Source organism: Leguminivora glycinivorella, chromosome 2 (assembly GCF_023078275.1).
Source record: "Leguminivora glycinivorella isolate SPB_JAAS2020 chromosome 2, LegGlyc_1.1, whole genome shotgun sequence".
Classification (NCBI taxonomy): Eukaryota; Metazoa; Arthropoda; class Insecta; order Lepidoptera; family Tortricidae; genus Leguminivora; species Leguminivora glycinivorella.
Window position 1 is genome coordinate 348,592 of NC_062972.1, and position 18,499 is coordinate 367,090.

Genomic DNA, 18,499 nt, shown 5'->3' on the forward strand with positions numbered 1-18,499 from the left:
TATTTCATACTAAGAGATAATTAAGACACACTGCGGACTCGATCGTCACCGTCGGGATGCCCATTTCGGTATTTTGCCACTAAGTGCCCTCCGGGATCCTGGTGCTTTAAAGTTCGCTCATCATCATAATCATAATCATAATAATCATAATCATTTATTAATAATAAAAATTACAGGTCATAAATCAATATAAGTGATTGCCTATATCTAATAGGACAAAATTGAACAAAGTTAAAATAATTAACACTTGCAAAGTGCAGGGGTTCCACCACCTGGCTATAGAGTTCTTTATGGTCATAGAAGGCCTGCTCGATTAGCCAATTCTTTAGTTTAAATTTAAATATTGTGTTGCTGTGCGAGTTAACTATGTCGTTGGGTAGATGGTTGTATACCTTCGGACCCAAGACGTGTACGAGTTTGGCTGACTTGGCCAGCTTGTGCGGCACGACCGGGAGCCTTCTCTCAACTCGAGATGAACGCACCGCATAACGGCGGGGGGTTTCATTACTCTCAATCTCAGGTGTACTTTTTACTAAATCTCGCGCGTACAGAGCTGCTTGTAGTATCAGCATAGATGGTAGGGTTAAAATTCCAAGGGACTTAAAATGAGGCTTCGCCGACTCCATCTGCGAAATGCGAACTATAGCTCGTACAGCACGTTTTTGGAGTCGGAACACTCTTTCCCAATCTGCAGCACTCGCCCATAAATCTACTCCGTATTGCAAATGAGCATGCACTGATGCAAAATAACAATTTCGCACCATATCGCGGGGGAGGACTCGTGCCAGCCGTTTTAAGGCAAAACAGGACGCTGACAGCTTGCCACATACCTTATCGATATGGGCCGCCCAAGTCAGTCCTCTGTCCAACTCAAAACCCAAGAAGATCGTCTTTGTGACTTGCTCTATGGTGACTCCATTAGCGTTTACTGACAGTGACTCCATCTGTCTGCCCGAGAGGTCGAAGTGAATAAAGTGGGTTTTTTTAATATTCAAAATGAGACCGTTGTTTCGGAACCAATCGGATAGATTTCTGGCAGTCACATTTAGTTGATCATCTAGGGCGTCGCAGGTCGGAGCACAGACAACTACCGCAACGTCATCCGCATACATGAATATCTCACCGTTATGAATAGCGTCGGGTAGGTCATTGAGCAGAAGGGAGAACAAGATGTTGGAGACCGATGAGCCTTGCGCCACTCCCATGCTGGTACGCAGCGCGTCCGACTGGACGCGGCCGCCGTCCGCGACCACGACCTGGGACCTGTCGCGCAGCATATCCATCTCCTGTGACTCGTACAAAATTGCGCCTATCTGAGACGTTTTGCGCCTTTGGCTTTATGAGGAACTCCGCTTTAGACTGTCAGATAGACTCATATTTTTGCATTTGGATAGCGACGTAACTCTGTCGTTCGACCGCGCAACAAAGTGGTTCCTCCTTTTACGGCGCCCTATCAATAGCGCCCTTATGAATTTTGGTATATTATGTTGGCATTGTGGTGCAACTTTCCACTTAATCTAAATTACAAATCTAGATTTTCAATAGGTGGTTGAATTCATTCAAGACCATTCTCCTCTTGCCATTTTGTGATATGTGCGCGCCCACGCAATGTATATTTTTTTGTATGGATTTTTCCACATTCTCGATTTTGGCGCCCCCCTACCATGTGGCGCCTAGAGCGGCCGCTCCACTCGCTCTACCCTTAATCCGGCCCTGTGTGTGAACTTACTACGACTAGGATAGCAGATACGAACAATCAACAAGTTTGATAACGACCTCTTTACATGATAAAGGTGTTGCAAACCAATCTATTCGGAACATTATTTAGGTACTGTCGACTTGGACGGGTGTTACCATGATCAAAAAAGCCGTAAAATATAAGATTTACGATGAAATCCTTAGCTCAGTACCCTAGTCGACCGATTGATTGGTGTGGCAACGCCGTGCTACGATTAAAGAAATGAATACAATAATTTATACTTGTACACGTTATATTATAAATACTATGCCGCATTCAGTCTTCTCGTTACACTCAGCTCATACAATATTCCGCAGTGTATTCAATCTTACAGGTAGCACACTCAGATCTTAAAACATTAGGCTACAAAATTATGATATCGTAATTAAAACTTCAAATGAAACATTCAAAATAATAAGTTATTGTAAGATTCGAATGCACTACCGTATTCTTTAACTAATTTCTAACCTCAAAATGTAGGTAGGTACTTCGTAAACCGTGGTAATCGTAGCCGTAGCGTTGAGCCCGTAGAGGCGTAGAGGATGCTATGGCTGTACTACGCCAGTAGCCAAAGTTTGGAATGGGATATCAAACTTAAGTTTTATCGAGAGTATGTACCTAATGTTCATCATTTTTGAGGTTAGAAAATGTAAGTAAGATTGAATAGTTACAAAAGTTCGGACACAGAGTGTTATCAAAATGAGATCAATAAGGAAACTCACGGATAGGCCCAAGTTTGTCTTAACTTCGAATTCCAGTAAGAAAAGCTGATATTCGCGAAGCTGAGATACATTTACTAAAGGCCATTTTGAAAATCTTAAATAAAACATGAAATCAGATGGGAGTTCTTCGTCCTAAAAAAGCAGAGTTTAAATTAGTGCCAGTTTTGTTCCCTAGGGCGATAAAATAGGTATTATTCACATGAAGTGTCAGATGTATATGTATATAATGTATAATGTCAATAATTGGTGTTCATGATAGGTAACCAACTTTGGGCCAGCTTCGCTGTTTAGGCCAACAGAAATCTCCAGCCCAAGGATTGTGCTGTCTTTATTGGTAAAGAATTAATTGCCTAGTTTGTGATACAGGTCACTTCACAAGAACTGGCACAAATTGGAACGAATGGATGAATAGAAATATGCGTTATCATAGCAACCAATAAAACGGTGACTGCTTGTGTTAGTTTCTTCCATAACCACTGGCTTTTGTGAAACGACCTGAAGCACTAAACAGTTTTGTTCGCGATCCGTGTTAGGTATATTTTGATCTAAGAATTCAAAGGTTAAATAAGTTTAACGGTGCTGTTACACGGGCAACACAACGGGCCAGCAATTCACATAGGTACAGTCGAGTCCATAAATATGTGCACATTTCTTCACCTTAACTCGTTGGAATTAGATGAAAAAATGTACACATATTTATGAACTCGACTGTACCTACCTGAATACGTATGTGAATTGCTGGCAATTGCGTTGCCCGTGTAACAGCACCTTTAGTATTAGCTACAACCATTCAATTTCGATAAGTACAACGTTAATAGAATGTAATAGTGAAATTCAACAATTACCTAACATTTACACTCCTGTACTGTACGAATATACAAATAACTAACTGCACTTCTTTTAGAGATTAACCAAATGCTACAACATCCATATCAAAGTGCTTGCGGGTCATTGATGTGTAGATTCTTAATTTTGTTTCAGGCCTTGTTTATTGTTGATTTAAGTAATTTCAATATCAGAATTATTATTTAAAATTGCAACTAAAGTGAGTCACTGCAAAGCTTATAGCTTTAGCTATACAAGGTTAACACATTCAATACCAAACAAAAATGGCGCCCTACGCCAGAAACCGAACGTTATCTATAGCCGACCGCTTGTATGGCGACTACCCGCCTAGCGGGTTCTCCGGCACCTGAACAAAGTTCACGGGTACGACGACGAGTTAGAGGGGAGAGCGTTTTAAATAATAGTTATTTGTTATACAAGAGTGCAAAGTTGTATTTTAACGTCGAGTGTGGAATTGAAAAACGAGCAAGTGAAAGGATTCTATAGTTGAACCACGAGCGAAGCGAGTGGTTCGAGAATAGAATCCTGAGCTTGCGAGTTTTTCAACACACGAGAAGTAAAATACATTTGCACTCGTGTGTAACACAAAACTTTTCCCCTCACTATAGCGAGGAAATTACAACGCAAAAACACGTTTATCATTGCTTCCAGTAGTGCCACAGGTGGTAAAACATCTTCATTACTAGATTAACCCACTTTTATCAATTTTAAAGCAGAAAATTTGCCTCTATTCAAGGTCAAATTACTTTATCCACTAGTGGATAAAATGCGTTTTTACTCGCTGGTATTAAAGGACAAAACACGTGTTTCCGAGTTAGTGAGGGGAAAAGTATATTCTCATTCTATTATTCATGAATTTAAAATGATATTACTTACCCAAAATGGTGGTTTAGACGCTAGGGACCGGTTTAAAGTTTTATAGAGAATAAGTTTGCAACTAAGCAAGCAACATTGATATGAAAACCTACTTGGCCACCAAGCTGGGCCGCTAAGAGCTATACACGACACGACACGTACAGATATGGTCAGTTGCTAACAGTTGCTATCCGATCACGCGGGGCGCTCCTTCGCAGAACTAAGGCTTGCAAGACACTTCGACATTAGGCTACATTATTACATCGAGACTCTATACTTCCAATTTTATAAACATCATTCTGTCAAAGGTGACAGTCGCTTATACACCGTTTTTATTGAATTCCGTCTGATAACGAACCTAACGACGTGTCGAATTTAACGGAAAGCAAAAAAAACACGGTGTATAGTACTTTTCTTTGGCATCGACTCTTTGTCGCACTTTCATATCACCTTGGTTACATTATTTCCACCAATATGTGTACCGAAGGGTGACACGCAAGTGACTAATAAAATAATTTTTAAGAAAAAAAAAACCGCCTTCCTTTGGGGTTCTGGTGATAAATACTTTCAAATGTTGGATTATGTTTTCAATTCGTCTGTATATTTTTTAATGTTTGTTATTCGATATCTCCGTCATTTCTGAACCAATTTTGAAATCTGGATGATTCTGAAGTACTTACAGATGAGAATGATTATCAGAACGGAACTCTAACCAGGGGCGGCTCACTCTTCATCAGCAGTTCCACTGCACCAAATGTCACTGTTCTGGACGTAAGTGCATGCTGTTCTTATAAAAATACCAAAGTCACTATCACTTATAGTTCCGTTCAGATTTGAGGAGTTCCGTTCTGACCATCATCAGCAATTCCACTGCACCAAATATCACTGTTCTGGACGTAAGTGCATGCTGTTCTTATAAAAATACCAAAGTCACTATAAGTGTGACGTTCAGATTTGAGGAGTTCCATTCTGACCATCATCAGGAGTTCCACTGCACCAAATGTCACTGTTCCGTACGTAAATGCATGCTGTTCCTTTAAAAACACAAAAATCACCATATGTATGCCTTTCAGATTTGAGGAATTCCCTCGATTTCTCCAGGATCCCATCATCAGAACTGGGTTCTGAGAAAAATGGGACCAATCTGTATGCATATACATTCAATCAAAAAAAAATTTTTCAAAATCGGTCTAGTAACGACGGAGATATCGAGGAACAAACATTAAAAAAAATAAAAAAAAACATACAGACGACTTGAAAACCCCTTCCTTTGAGATTTGGAAGGCGGTTAAAAATAGTAACAATCAATCTTGTTTTGATACTACTTCGGTTTACAATTGCTATTGTTCATGAACTTGTGGTAGTATTTTGTGACTTTGGCTTGTCACCCGACTATTTATCGAAATCGAAAGTATTTTGGATTATGAGACCTAATCACATTAGACATATCCACATATTTTTCATTCGCACCCCGCACTCAATCGTTAAGTAACATTAAACACCGATAGATATGTTTCTCCATGCAATAGTAGCTAACATATGTGTATGTATACCAACATGGAGGGTAATTTCGTTTCTACATCGTATATTGACCCCACTTAATAATTTTAGTCCCATACATAAAAATCATCACATAGCTTCAGTAGTCTTACTTACAGTAAAAAAAAACATTGATTTTTCACCCAATTGCACAAATGTTGAATAAGTTTAACAAATACAACAGCTGACATAAAAGATCAAACATGGATTTTTCTGGATATCTTTTTTAAAATTTAATATTCAAACGAATACTTAACTCCATTCCGTTTTCTAAACAATAATTTAAATTTGAGTAGGTACTTACCAATTTTAAATTATTCATTTGCATGATAGTCTAATGTTAACTCAACAGATGGAGCTGTTATAACCTCGTTAAAGAATTTCAGTTATTTTTGAAAATGATTCGAGCGTGTTGAGCATACTTTACGCAATTGGGTGTTAGTGAGCGCTAAATACTGGTAATAAAAGACGCAAGTTCATTAAACAGTTTAGTACAACGGTACGAGAAACTTATGCAGACGTGGTACGAGACGAGGTGCGCGCTCACTTGATGGAGCAGGCGAACTGCGCGCGCAGCCGCCGCAGCGACTCCGTCGACTGCTCGCTCTGTGGGACAACATACAGGCTTTAATAAGACATGTTCTCAAATAATAAAAAATACATATTATCAACATTGAGATTACCTCAGACTCAGCGCTACGAGTGATCTAACTTAACTACAGGTTAATTCACAAGAGTTGGTACGGTTACGGGCTTTAATTGTTGATCCACTTCTAGCTCATTTTATACTGGACACCTCATAGTTAAGCTATGACGTTCCAGTATAAAATACGACCAATGGAACGAATGGAACAAATGAGCGAATGAAAATATGCATGTGTGTGACTGATTAACCAATATAAATGGTAGCTCTTGGCAGCTATGACCGTACATTGTACAGCTAATGCAAGTGACTTAGTGCGTAACTGGTCTAAATCAAATATTAGGGTTTCCCCAAACCAATCGACGCGGAATCGGCTGTCGCAGTTCAAAAATCGCTTGTCGTAGTGTGTAGACGCATATGTCGTCATGCTGAACGCATTCGTACGCATGTTCATACTAACGAGGTATTTTTGGTCGGCGAAAGCCGATTCCGCGTCGATATGTTTGAGGAGACCCATATGCTGTTTCGGCGTGCATGCGTGGATTCATGGCACGTATAGGATGTAAATGTTTATAAAACGACGGCTACAGACACATCAAGACCAATCATCTCATGTAACAGTCGATTTTGTATCAGCACGTTCTTTGACGATCATCATCATCATCATATCAGCCCTTTAACGCCCACTGCCGAGCATAAGCCTCTCATCTAGGTACGCCACTTCTTCCGGTCCTGGGCTAGTTTCATCCAGTTGTGACCCTTTGACGATAATATCCGGATACTGTTAGGGGCCCATCAAAAACTCCTCCATACTTGCAAGACGCGTCGACTACCACCGTTTTACAAACCGTCACGTATAAATGGTCACCTGCAGCGTGAGCGGCGCGGCGCGGGCGCGGCGCGGCGAGCGGCCGACGGTGGACACGGAGGGCTGGTTGTTCTCGGCGTCGCACAGGTCTGCGGCGCAAGCGGCACACGTCACACAGGGCGCGACACACAACAAGCTTGCTACTCTACTAGTACTACCCTACTCATTTAGGGCCTCTGCTAGCTGACGCGGATTACCCGGGACGGACGCCCGTCTAATAACAAATTGTGTGAACAACGCTAAATGGCGCGGGCGCGTGCGGTGAGGTGGACTTTACTTATTTCACTTATTTGAGGGACCCGCGAGCGGCGGCCAGCTAGCGGAGGCCTTTAGCGGTCAAATCAAAACTAAATTGCTAGTAGATTCTTACAGGTTGGTTAATTTGCTATTTTTTAATCTGGTTCAATTTGTAAGACTGATTTTACATTTGTGAGAACGTTATGCCAAATCTAAAAGATTAGGTTAGTAATTTAGTAATATAATTAATACATGCTCATGCATGAGTGCTCAAAACCTAGGTAGGTTATAGGACATTGAGCATGATTAATTACATATATATATATCATAATAATATTGTAAAATTCTTTTGAGTTATGCGAAAATTTCCAGAAATTTCCGAGAACTTCCTTAGCCTTTTGGAAACTTTCCGTACTACCTATACGTATCTGTTATTGTTAGTATGTGCATGTTAATAAGCTGATGTACTGACGTGCCAATGGAAAATTTCCAAAATTCTGAAATTTTCACATAGGAAAACTTCGGAAACTTTCCATACTTTGTATGGACAATTGTATGGATGGAAACTTTCCATTTCATAAATTTAAATTCCCTTTATTTTTCGTGAAAGTTTCGTGAATTTTTCAAGAAATTAAAGTTTTTTTTGGAAAGTTTCCGCAACTTGCACATCACTAAGCTGATGTAATACGATACGTACATGATTTGGGTGAGCCGGTGCGCGCGGCGGCGGCGGCGGCGGCGGCGGCGGCGGCGGTGGCGGGCGCGGGGTTGCCGTTGTCGTCGCGCGCGCCCGAGCCCGAGCTGTCCCACGTGCCCGACGCCGACGCGCCTGCAACACACACCCCGCTCGCTTTTAGCACCGACGCGACGCCCTAGCGCTGTTTATACAATCATTGCAAGCCCCTCACGGTCCGAGGAGACGTGTCGCATTACTACGAGTATAGAAAGGAAAGGCAAAGTTGACAAAATACATTACATACATGGGCACTAGACCCATTATCGCAATTTGACCAAGAAGTTTCTGACTTTTCTGAGCTAGAAGGCTCAAGCACATCAGACGGGCAGTTACATCGTTGAGAGAGGACCTAGTAATTTACGTAGTAAAATACCGGTCTATATTACAGTAGAGAAGCCACGTCGTTACCGGGCTGCCCTTCCCAGAGGCTATTAGAACAGAACTTTGAAGAGAACTTACGATTGAAGCTTAATCTCAGAGATAGGGTCAGTACTGACTCTGTGATAGGCTAGCTGAAAAGTGCGTTAAGATCCGGAGCTCGGCCGTCTCCAGCCTTGGAGTTGGCTTCGCTCGCGCTGCGACGACGACCGCCGTTTACACGTACATTGCATTTGGGTGTTGAATGGTGCGCCAGCTGAGATGCACCCGAGCGAAGAGTCTAATCCCAGTGAGAACTGATTCCACTAGGCTCTAATTGCTGCTGAAGTAAGGGTCATCCTGTGTGCAATGTACACTTATATACTGACTGTTAATTGGACAGCAGAACAACAGTCCAGGCGAAGAGTGTGCGGCCAATGAACCCACTTCTGACAAGGACTTGGAAGATGTAGAGCTTATCAGGGACTATGTTTTACTCCGCTCTGTACAAACTACACTCAGATACTGACTGTAAGTGCGGCGTCGGCGGCTGAGCGGCGGGCGGGCGAGCGTGCAACCAACGAATCCGACTCTAACGACGACTCCGAAGACGCCGAGCGCGGACGCTCCTGACATCGCCCTCCGCCGCATCCAGGGTCGGCCTGTACACATTACATTTGGGTGCTGAATGGAGGAGTAGAAGCTGAGCAACGGGCGTGGACCGCGGGCCTGGCCAGCTCTGTATAGCTTCGTTGACTGCTGTGAGGGTCACCCTGTACACGTTAGGATACTGACTGTCGGTGCGGCGGCTGAGCGACAGGCTGGGCGAGGAGTGCGCGGCCGAGGAGTCGAGCTCGAGCGAGGACTGCGAGGAGACGGAGCCCAGGCCGGGCTCCGCCTCGCTGCTGCCCGCGCTGCCGGGCCGCGGCTCCGAGCACGACAGCGAGTCCGCTTCCTGCTCCATCACCTCCTGTCAACACAAACAGGCATAAGGCGTGTCTGCCCTGAATTTCTGGAACGAATGAGAAGTAACGCGAGGGATCGTTATAAGTAAAAATATGCTCAAGCTTAAGTAGTGGTAACTTATTCAGACAGTTTTGATTGATTTGCCCTGTTCAAAAGTAAAGGTGTAATTTACTTACATGTGGTAAAAGACTTTGTGGTACCGGCGAGGACGCACCGGAGTTGGCATCGCTGGACGCGCCCCCTGTAACATACATATATGCATACTCAAGGTGCAGTGGTAGGAATAATCAAACACGCAAAATATCACAACTCCTTGCAGGCAAGTATGGTCGCGCAATAAATGATAAAACATCAGGCCGTCCCTATTGCACTGTTTGTAAGTGCAATAAAGACGGCCAGATGTGTTATCATTTATTGCGCGACCATACTTGCCTGCCTGGTCTACTTTGTCTTTGTAAACATTCCTAACAGTGTATTGGATAGTAAGCGACGGGACTGCAGCTATTTGGACTGAGTGTTTTACCTAAGTCAGGGGAGCGGCTAGCCTTCGAGCGCTGGTGGCGACTCCTCGGCGGCGAGGACTTGTCGCTGGTGCGGGGGCTCTGCGCCAGCTTCTGCTGCAGCAGCGGGTAGAAGCCGCGCGCCGTGGCGTTGCGCGGCTCGTACTGCAGGATCAGGCGGCAGTACTTCAGCGCCTCGGCGTATTGGCGCCGCATTATCGCTGACAGGAACTGTGCCATACATACAACATTTTTATAATAGATTTTTGTCAAGAGTTAAAACCTGCTTGAAACAAAATATTCCAGATCCGTCTAAAGCCACAGGTATCATAATTTTTATTACAAGTTAATGAAAGAATTTAATTCATTTAATTGTACTCACTTCAGCAAGAAACTCGCTGGGCGCCGACTGCGAATCATTCCCCTCGGAGCAGTCCTCGGGGCTGGTGGAATGCCTCGGCGCGGCCTCCATGTTGCCGCGCGCCGACTGGTGGATGACGCGGCCGCCCGTGGGCGTGGAGTCGCGCGAGCCCAGCTCGCGGTCGCGGAAGTGCCGGCTGGCGGGGTGGTAGCGCAGGCTCGGCTCGCTCGGGTTGCCGTCGCCCGCCGCCGCGGGCAGCTTCACCACGAGCTTACGAGGGTGCGACGGTGAAGAAGATGATCTTTGTCGGAGCGGGCTACGGTTTTTTAGCACGGGCGGCGACCCGGGGGGTTGAGGCACGGATTCTTCTGACTGATCCGACCACCAAATCTCGTTGAGGCGGAGCGCGGCGCGGGATGCCGTTTCGAGCTTCCCCTGCGCCGGGGGGTGCCACACGGTGCGGGGGTTGGCCGGGGGCGGTTGCGGTTTCGGCGGCGCGGGGCGGTAGAGTCGCGAGTTTGGTAATACGGGGCGCAGAAATGCTACGGTCTTCTTGCGGCTACGCCCGTATTTTTTGCGCTTCTGCTTATTTTGGACTTTCTGCGGACCTGGATACCTGAGGAAAATGTCAGCAATAAATGAATAAGAAATAAGTTTGAAAAGCTTTGAGAAGCGTGCGCCGGCCAAAGTAGGTAAACTCACAAGCGGGGGTTGGGCGTGTAGATGCGGGGAGTGCGCGTCGGCTGCGGGGCGAGCGGGCCCGCCACGCAGCGCGCCGCGCGGACCTTGCGCGGAGCCCCGAGGTCGATCACGTCCTCCGCCTCGTCCTCGGACTTCACTGTAACGCGCCACCTGTCGACACAATGTCAAAATAATTATCGAATAGATAGTATCTACGAATTATCTTGATGGAAATTGTGGGTATGTAGGTTCCACTATTATCCTATTAAGAGAGTGAGTGCCACAGCCATGTACGGAGCGCATAGGCGATATAGTCAACTGTCTTCAATCCGTTTTTTATTCTTATTCCAATGCGAAAAGACTATGACTATGCTATAATTGGCGAATCAAACTATCTCAACGATAATCTCATACTTAGCTTCATAAAAATGATAAAATCTAAGTCAGGGTTCATAAAATACACTTGTGGCTCTGTGTAAGGCCCTCGCATTGAACCGCCAGCGCGGCGGGCGCGCTGCCAGCGTCTGCCCACAGAGCCGACTCGCCATAAATTATTTACAAATGACTTTTATGAGCAATTTTTTCGTCGACTTCACCCCTGCACCAATCCGCAAAATGTTAAAATTATACAATAAATCTATTCGATTAATGTCTACATAATTTAAAGAGAAAATGAAGGAAAACGAAACCTATGCGACTGTGCAATGAATTTTAAAAATATTATAAATATGTAAACCACCACACCACATCTCTCAGTCATTCACTTCATTCAAGTGACTTCTCAATTCTCATTCATTTTTACTATCGTTTACAAAAATATGTAAACTTTTACAAAATCAAGTTTTCATGAAGAATTGACCGTTAACTTTTAATCAGAACAATCAATTATGTAATCTATACAGGGTGTATTTTGATAGCGGGTCAGTAGGTAAGGGCTGCTATATGATTCCCTGGTCCTACGCGAAAATGGGCTAAAGATACCTTTCCTCGAGTTGAAATTGATGAGAAATTTCATTTACAGATTTTGAAAAAAAACAGGTTGCGGCGTTTTTGACAAACTTTTTTTTTATGCCAATAGATCCCCCTATTCTGGGTTAAAAGCTTGTATGGGACCAAAAAAAGATTTCCGGCTAGAAAGTCACAAACCTCGAAAAACTTTTCCTAATAATAAGAAGCTCTTGTGTATTCACGCCGCTGTACCGTACCGTACTGTCTATTCCCCGTCACTTTAGAACTCGGAGGCCAAGAGCAACACGACGCTATGTTGTCACGTTTGCTTTATGCAGCTCGATGAATTTATTAGGGCACTGCATAGTGCATATGTAACAGCATTATTCCCTGCACACTGCACGTTGTTTAATCCTTTCAAAGATAGTGGACACAAAGCGTAGAGCTCAGAACATTAATGCTGTATGTCTGTCTTGTTAGTCGTATACTCTTGTCAGATTAGTCGTGGTCATTGGGGCCGTTGTACTGTCTTTTTAATGGTTTATTTGTAGCGTTCCGCACGCACAGATTTAAGGGTGACCCGGTGAGAGCCCTCACTTAGTCTGTCCATCGCATTGAGGGCACAGTCTGGATCTTGTACCGCCCACTCCTGAACAACAAGCATCTATTATAATTTTACAGTATGAACCTACGTTTTAATTATAAACTCAAAAGCCATAAACAGTTCCATTTATGTAGGTTCTAGACTAGATGGAAGCTATATTCCAGCAGCCTCAACGCGGCCGCGCGCCACTTCACAGTTCCCAAACTATCAACAAGTTTCCGCGAGTGCGCCACAGACCACAGACGACCTACATTTCTCTGCACTGGTTATTCTACAGCATTCTAACTTTGATATCTGTGGACCTAACGAGCCTATTGTCCGCTGAGCCAACTCATCATAATGCAAATAATATTCAGTCGCCAGTTGTTACAAGACAAACAGTTAAGTATGTGTGTGCTCTCGTAAATGCTACACTACATCAGCTAGCTACAGATAGCTACATTACACGAGTCGACAACACCAAACGACCTACATTCTCTGCGCAAATTATTTGTTCTAGGATTGAACTACTGACTAACGAGCCTAATACTGTATATAATAAACTAAAAAGACTCGTCACAATGCTTTTTTTTTTCATTTTCAGCAGTATTTACGTTGTTTGAACGATCTCAATTATCCCTACTGTGGTGGTTTTGTAGCTATACCATACTAGTTCTACATTGCATCATTACTGCGGTGTCTCCCCACGCCAACGTTCCCAACTCGCAACAAGTTTACCCGCGAGTTGGTCGCCGCGGACGAACTATGTTTCCGCACTGATTACTCCAAGATTGAAGCTTGAGCGTTTTCGGACTAACGATCCTTCTGTCTACTAAACCAACCCATACCTGCCAATTCTGGTTGTATATTACAGCAGTATCCTCACTCTCGCAACTCGTAACAAGTTTACCCGCGAGTCGCATGCCGCGGACGAACTATGTTTCCGCACTGATTACTCCAGGATTGAGGCTGAAGCGTCTGTCGGACTGACGAGCCTATTGTCGAGGACTCTGGCTCATCATGACGCAAATATTATTCAGGCTGTTGTGCAAACCGGGTGACTCGGCTGTGTTCAAGTTTTTAAGCACCAGCAAGTAGGAAAGGGTAAGTACGTTTACATCATTTAAATGTTTCAAACGACGTTTCAATCAAATAAATATAACTACACTATCAATTATTGCGTGTGTTTATAAATTGCTAATAATAAAACAAACATATAAATGACTAAATATTTCCAAATCAGCTCAGAAAGTCCGACTTTCCGATGACTGGTAATTTTTTTGTGATTGACGTGAACTTTAGTCATACTTGTTAACTCAAGGCTCTATAAATATTAACCGCAAATAAATGGGTGGTTAACCTTTACTTGTTATAAATAAAAACTAAACTAACAGGTGGAAAGTACTAAAGTACAGGCAGGTTTGTCCAATTTGTAGCGATTGCCATCCAGTCAAAATGGGCACCAGGCACGCACAGTTCTTAATACTAGTACGAACTGAGGTACCATGAATACCTAAGTGCAAAATATTTTAAGAATGGATGGATTAAACCAGAAAGCAGTTTATATATCACTAAATGAGAAAATTTCATTGAAATGCAGTTCTCAGTGAGCAGATCTGGATCAACTGTTTGATAGTTACTCACGGCAATGCTACGCCGTAGCACTTCGTAGCGCGTAGCGTACAAAATTGTTCAGCAACAATACCAACTCGTTTGGACCCCTTATATTTTAGGCATTTAAAAGGACATAAGTAAACAAAGCCTTTGTGCTTTCTCGAAGAGTTACAACACTTGTCGGTTAACCAAACAAATACAAAAACCAAGCGGATATGTCACTGATCGAGCTGTCTTTAACTTTGTTATTTGGTCGTGTTATATTTTAATTTAAGGAAGCTTTTGAGGGTAGATTTTGTTCATATTTATTTAAATACCTAAAGTACCGACTTTACCTAAGAAAGCATGTGTGGGCAGCATCAGCAGTCTGAAATTGCAGGACGCTGCACGTTAATGTGGCTTAAGTATTGCAGAAGTACTGGTTGGCCAGGCTTCTGGACTAAGTACCTCAACTTACAGATCACTTTGCTTCGGCCGGCCCGCTACTTCAAAGGAGGTGAGCCGCGAGGGAGTCGTCAGGCGGTAGAGCCCGCTGCGCTGCTTTTCCGGACGGCTCCTGCAACACAACGGTTAAAAACACTTACCCCCTTATTCATAAATGTACACTAAACTTATCAAGCCGATAAAGTTCGTTTGTCCCTTTCCAACGTATTGGTGTGATAGAAAGGGACAAATTTAACGAACTTTATCGGCTTGATAACTTTAGTGAACTTTTATGAATAAGGAGGTTAGGCTAGCATATGCTATGTAAAGTAAGGCACTGGTCCAACCAAAAATGAGAAGCGATGAGCTACTGGCGATAGAAAACGAACAAAAGATATCGCTCCCGTGTAAATAAAAGAGAGAGCGAGCGGTTTATTAGTTCATCGCTCGGCGACGAACTATTATCACTCGCTCGCGCTATCATGGCGTCTCTTTTATTTACACAGAAGCGACGTTTCGTTCGCTTCTGTCACCGATAGCTCATCGCTTACTCGCCTTTGGCGTGACCAATGCCTAATCTCACTCTTCCTTTCTCTGTGTACTTTCAGAATGGTTAAATTCAATTCTTTAACACAGCTTATCCGAGAAATACTAAGAGGGGAGGCGCGGGTCGATTGGAATGGCTGCCCAAATGTTTATTACTTGCGATGCGCGCAAGTTGCGAAAGCCGTTATGAAGGAATTGAACTGTTCATTTCAGTACTATTAGGTTTTCAGGCTGAGTATAAAGGGCGAATTTGACGGAACTTTAGCGTAAGAGTACAAATAAGAAAGGCGTAATAAAGTAAAATTTATTTCCTTTTCTAAGTAATGTTGCTGTAGAGTCCATTTTCAACGATTAATAGCTACATACCTACACTTTTACGAAATAATAGGCAATTTAGTTGCTTTGTCGCTGCCTGACTGACATCAGCCTAATATAACAGAGTTAGATTGGACTTGGAGCTCGAATGTTGATTACTTCCGAGAGCCGTCATAAAGGAGTCGATTCAAGCTGACCCGATGACATTTCCACTCCGCTCACAAAGGCAGATGAGCTCGTTATCGACGAGTCACAACTGTCTCGACTATGAGTAGTACAGTTCACAAACAGCTGAAGCCCTACTAAGTTATCAGCGGTTTTGACAAGTATTAATTTCATGATAATTATGACTTTTATTTAACCCACTCTCTGGCTCGGCTATCGAAATCGCTGTGAGTTTAACTTGGTCACAGTTTAATAAAGAGTAGACAGAAGAGAAGACAGGAGTGAGAGAAGTTAAAAAACTTTAACACGTACAATTCGTTATGGGATCAAAATTCCTATTTAAGTAAGAATGGTTAATTGCAAGTTAAGCTAATTAACTAATTACCGCAGTGAAGGCGTTAAAACAGAAAACTTAGGACTAAAGAGCCTTACAGACTGTGTCAGCTGTCAATTTTAACCAAAAATAGCGCCCGTTGAGTTAATTAATTGCATGACTAAAATGCCTCGAACGTGATCTAGTAATTCCCTGGCGATGCAGTGATAAGAGAGTGAAAGCGGTTACTGTAGATAATATAACGGGTGCATCGCGTGTAGTGCGGCCGTTAGCAGCCGGAACTGCAGGCAGCATGTCTCGCTGACACGACGTGTGCAGTCGCCATCAGGTATATCTGAGCGACCGGGGCGCGTAGAAATATCAAAAAAGCATCTTTTGGCCTCGCCAATAGAGGCAAGTGTTCAAGATATCTGAGAGCACATTGACCGCTCTGATATATCTGATGGTGACCGTATTTTTGAAGATAAGGTTGAAGAAACGTCAGATAACATTGTGGACGATAGTACACCGACGGATGACTCTCTAGAAGGCGAAGGTAACTGCACTGCCGGTCTAGCCGAAATGACAATCGTTGATACTAGATGCCGATCGAAACACGGTCTGACTCTGTCGCGCCAATATGAAAGAGAGATAGAGATAGCTATGCTATTATAGTAATCGTTTGTGAATTTGGCTATACGATACTGTTCTAGTTTTTCATACAGAAATCTACTGCTTCACGAGTAAAACCACCCGCTCTGCGGGAATGTAATAAATTAACCGCATTAATTAATAAATTAATTATAAGTATATATTAATAAATTATTAATAAATTAATTCATACTCTAAAGTTATTAAGCCGATAAAGCTCGTTTGTCCCTTTCTATCACATCAATACGTCGGAAAGAGACAAATGTATTTTACTTCTCGTGTGTTAAAAAAAAGAACTTTATCGGCGTGGTTCAACTATAGAATCCTTTCATTTGCTCGATACTTTGCCCCCTTGTATAACAAATTATGTTACTAGAGTTCAATGTGCCCATAATTCGAGAGTATGCGTGACTTCCGCCGTAACACAGCGGGGCTGTGATACTTTACGATTGTTAACATTTGTAATTTACGATTAATTGACCCTCGTAATCCTCGCAATGACGTATTAGATAAAGTCTGAGCCGTAGAAACATTACCGAAAAAAATCTTGTAATCAAGAGCTCACGCTCAGTGTAGGGTTGACGTATTTTTTACTGGATAAAGTCTAGAAAGTATTTATAAAGTTCTAGCGATTTTTTTCATATTTTTTAAACATATGGTTCAAAAGTTAGAGGGGGGACGAAACATTACATTTAACGTAAACCCTTATTCATTTTTAAAAATCTTGAAAAAAATATCACATTTGTACCCTAATAAAACATTTTTTTCCATTTTTTATTTTTGCACTTTGTCGGCGTGAAAAAACCAACGAATGAATTTAATAGAAATAATAAACTTTTTAAAAATTGTTGACAAAATAATTGTGTTGTAAGTATTTTTTCTTTCAATATTTTTCATTTTTGCCTGAGCTGTAACTCTGAAACGGAATCCTCCTTAAGTTATTTTACTATCGCTCTGGCAATTTAGGATTTCTACATACTAGGTGAATCTGTGGTTCAAGAAATAGGTAGCTTTAAAAGGTTTGATACCTCACATTACACCCCAGAATATCGTAAAGCTTCAAGCTCAGCCTTACGCCGCCTAGTCGTTAAAGTGCGCCGGAAGGTTCACGATGATTGGGGTAGGGACGACGTTGCAAGATGCCGTTAACTTCACCCCGGTTGCACGGAATAACCCGACCCAATTTTAACTTCACTAGGAGCTAGGTTGGTATTAATTAAGTGATACCAATTCAATTTTTTGTAAATATGTATAATATAAATCTTTATTTATACGGTAAAACTTGTATGCGATTTTAGTTACATAGTGAATTTACTGAATTCGTTGTAATAATAAATCGTTCATTCAGTATAAATGTTATTTTACACAGTTGGAACCTCTTTTTAACCCCCGACGCAAAAACGTCGGGGTCTTGTAATTTTGACGTGTCTGTCTGTCTGTTTGTGTGTGTGTGTGTCTGTCTGTGAACTGATGAACCGATTTAGATTTAGTTTTTTTTGTTTGAAAGCTAAACTAGTCAGGTCAGGAGAGCCATGATTCATGAAAATCGGTCCACTGTCGCGGTCAGGGGTTTTTTTTCAAAATGTTAATTTTGTGGTTAGATTATTTACAGAACTTACTTATACTGAGAGGCACCGCTCTTCCGCTTACTCTTTAGTTACCATTTTGATTTACTGATTTGTTCTAAAAACAAACTTAACCTGCACGGGTAGCATGGTGGCCGTCCCTATAGCACTATTAGTAAGTGCGATAGGGACGGCCAGACATTTTATCATTTATCGCGTGACCATACTTGCCTGCCTGGAGTCAGTTTTTCGAATAAACCGACAAATCAACTAGACGTCGCCTATATTTTGCTTTACTGATCCGGATATCAGTGGGGCAAGGGGGCA

General features: G+C 42.6%; 1 protein-coding gene across 3 annotated transcripts in view; it reads right to left on the reverse strand.

Moving 5' to 3' along the window:
- Positions 1-6,175: 6,175 nt before the first annotated feature.
- Positions 6,176-18,499, reverse strand: part of LOC125236618 (protein couch potato) — a 40,814-nt gene continuing 28,490 nt past the window's right edge. The window contains exons 2-11 of one of the 3 annotated variants that reach the window (XM_048143487.1): positions 14,652-14,750; positions 11,071-11,220; positions 10,390-10,984; positions 10,031-10,238; positions 9,684-9,748; positions 9,337-9,511; positions 9,072-9,203; positions 8,146-8,277; positions 7,212-7,300; positions 6,176-6,306 (exon numbers count right to left, since the gene is read on the reverse strand). In XM_048143487.1, the coding sequence (XP_047999444.1) occupies positions 6,244-6,306; positions 7,212-7,300; positions 8,146-8,277; positions 9,072-9,203; positions 9,337-9,511; positions 9,684-9,748; positions 10,031-10,238; positions 10,390-10,984; positions 11,071-11,220; positions 14,652-14,750 (1,708 nt within the window). In that variant the 3' untranslated portion in view covers positions 6,176-6,243. Of the gene's footprint in view, positions 6,307-7,211; positions 7,301-8,145; positions 8,278-8,669; positions 8,902-9,071; positions 9,204-9,336; positions 9,512-9,683; positions 9,749-10,030; positions 10,239-10,389; positions 10,985-11,070; positions 11,221-14,651; positions 14,751-18,499 lie in introns of those variants that run through there. The other 2 variants (XM_048143497.1, XM_048143505.1) reach the window with 2 other exon arrangements.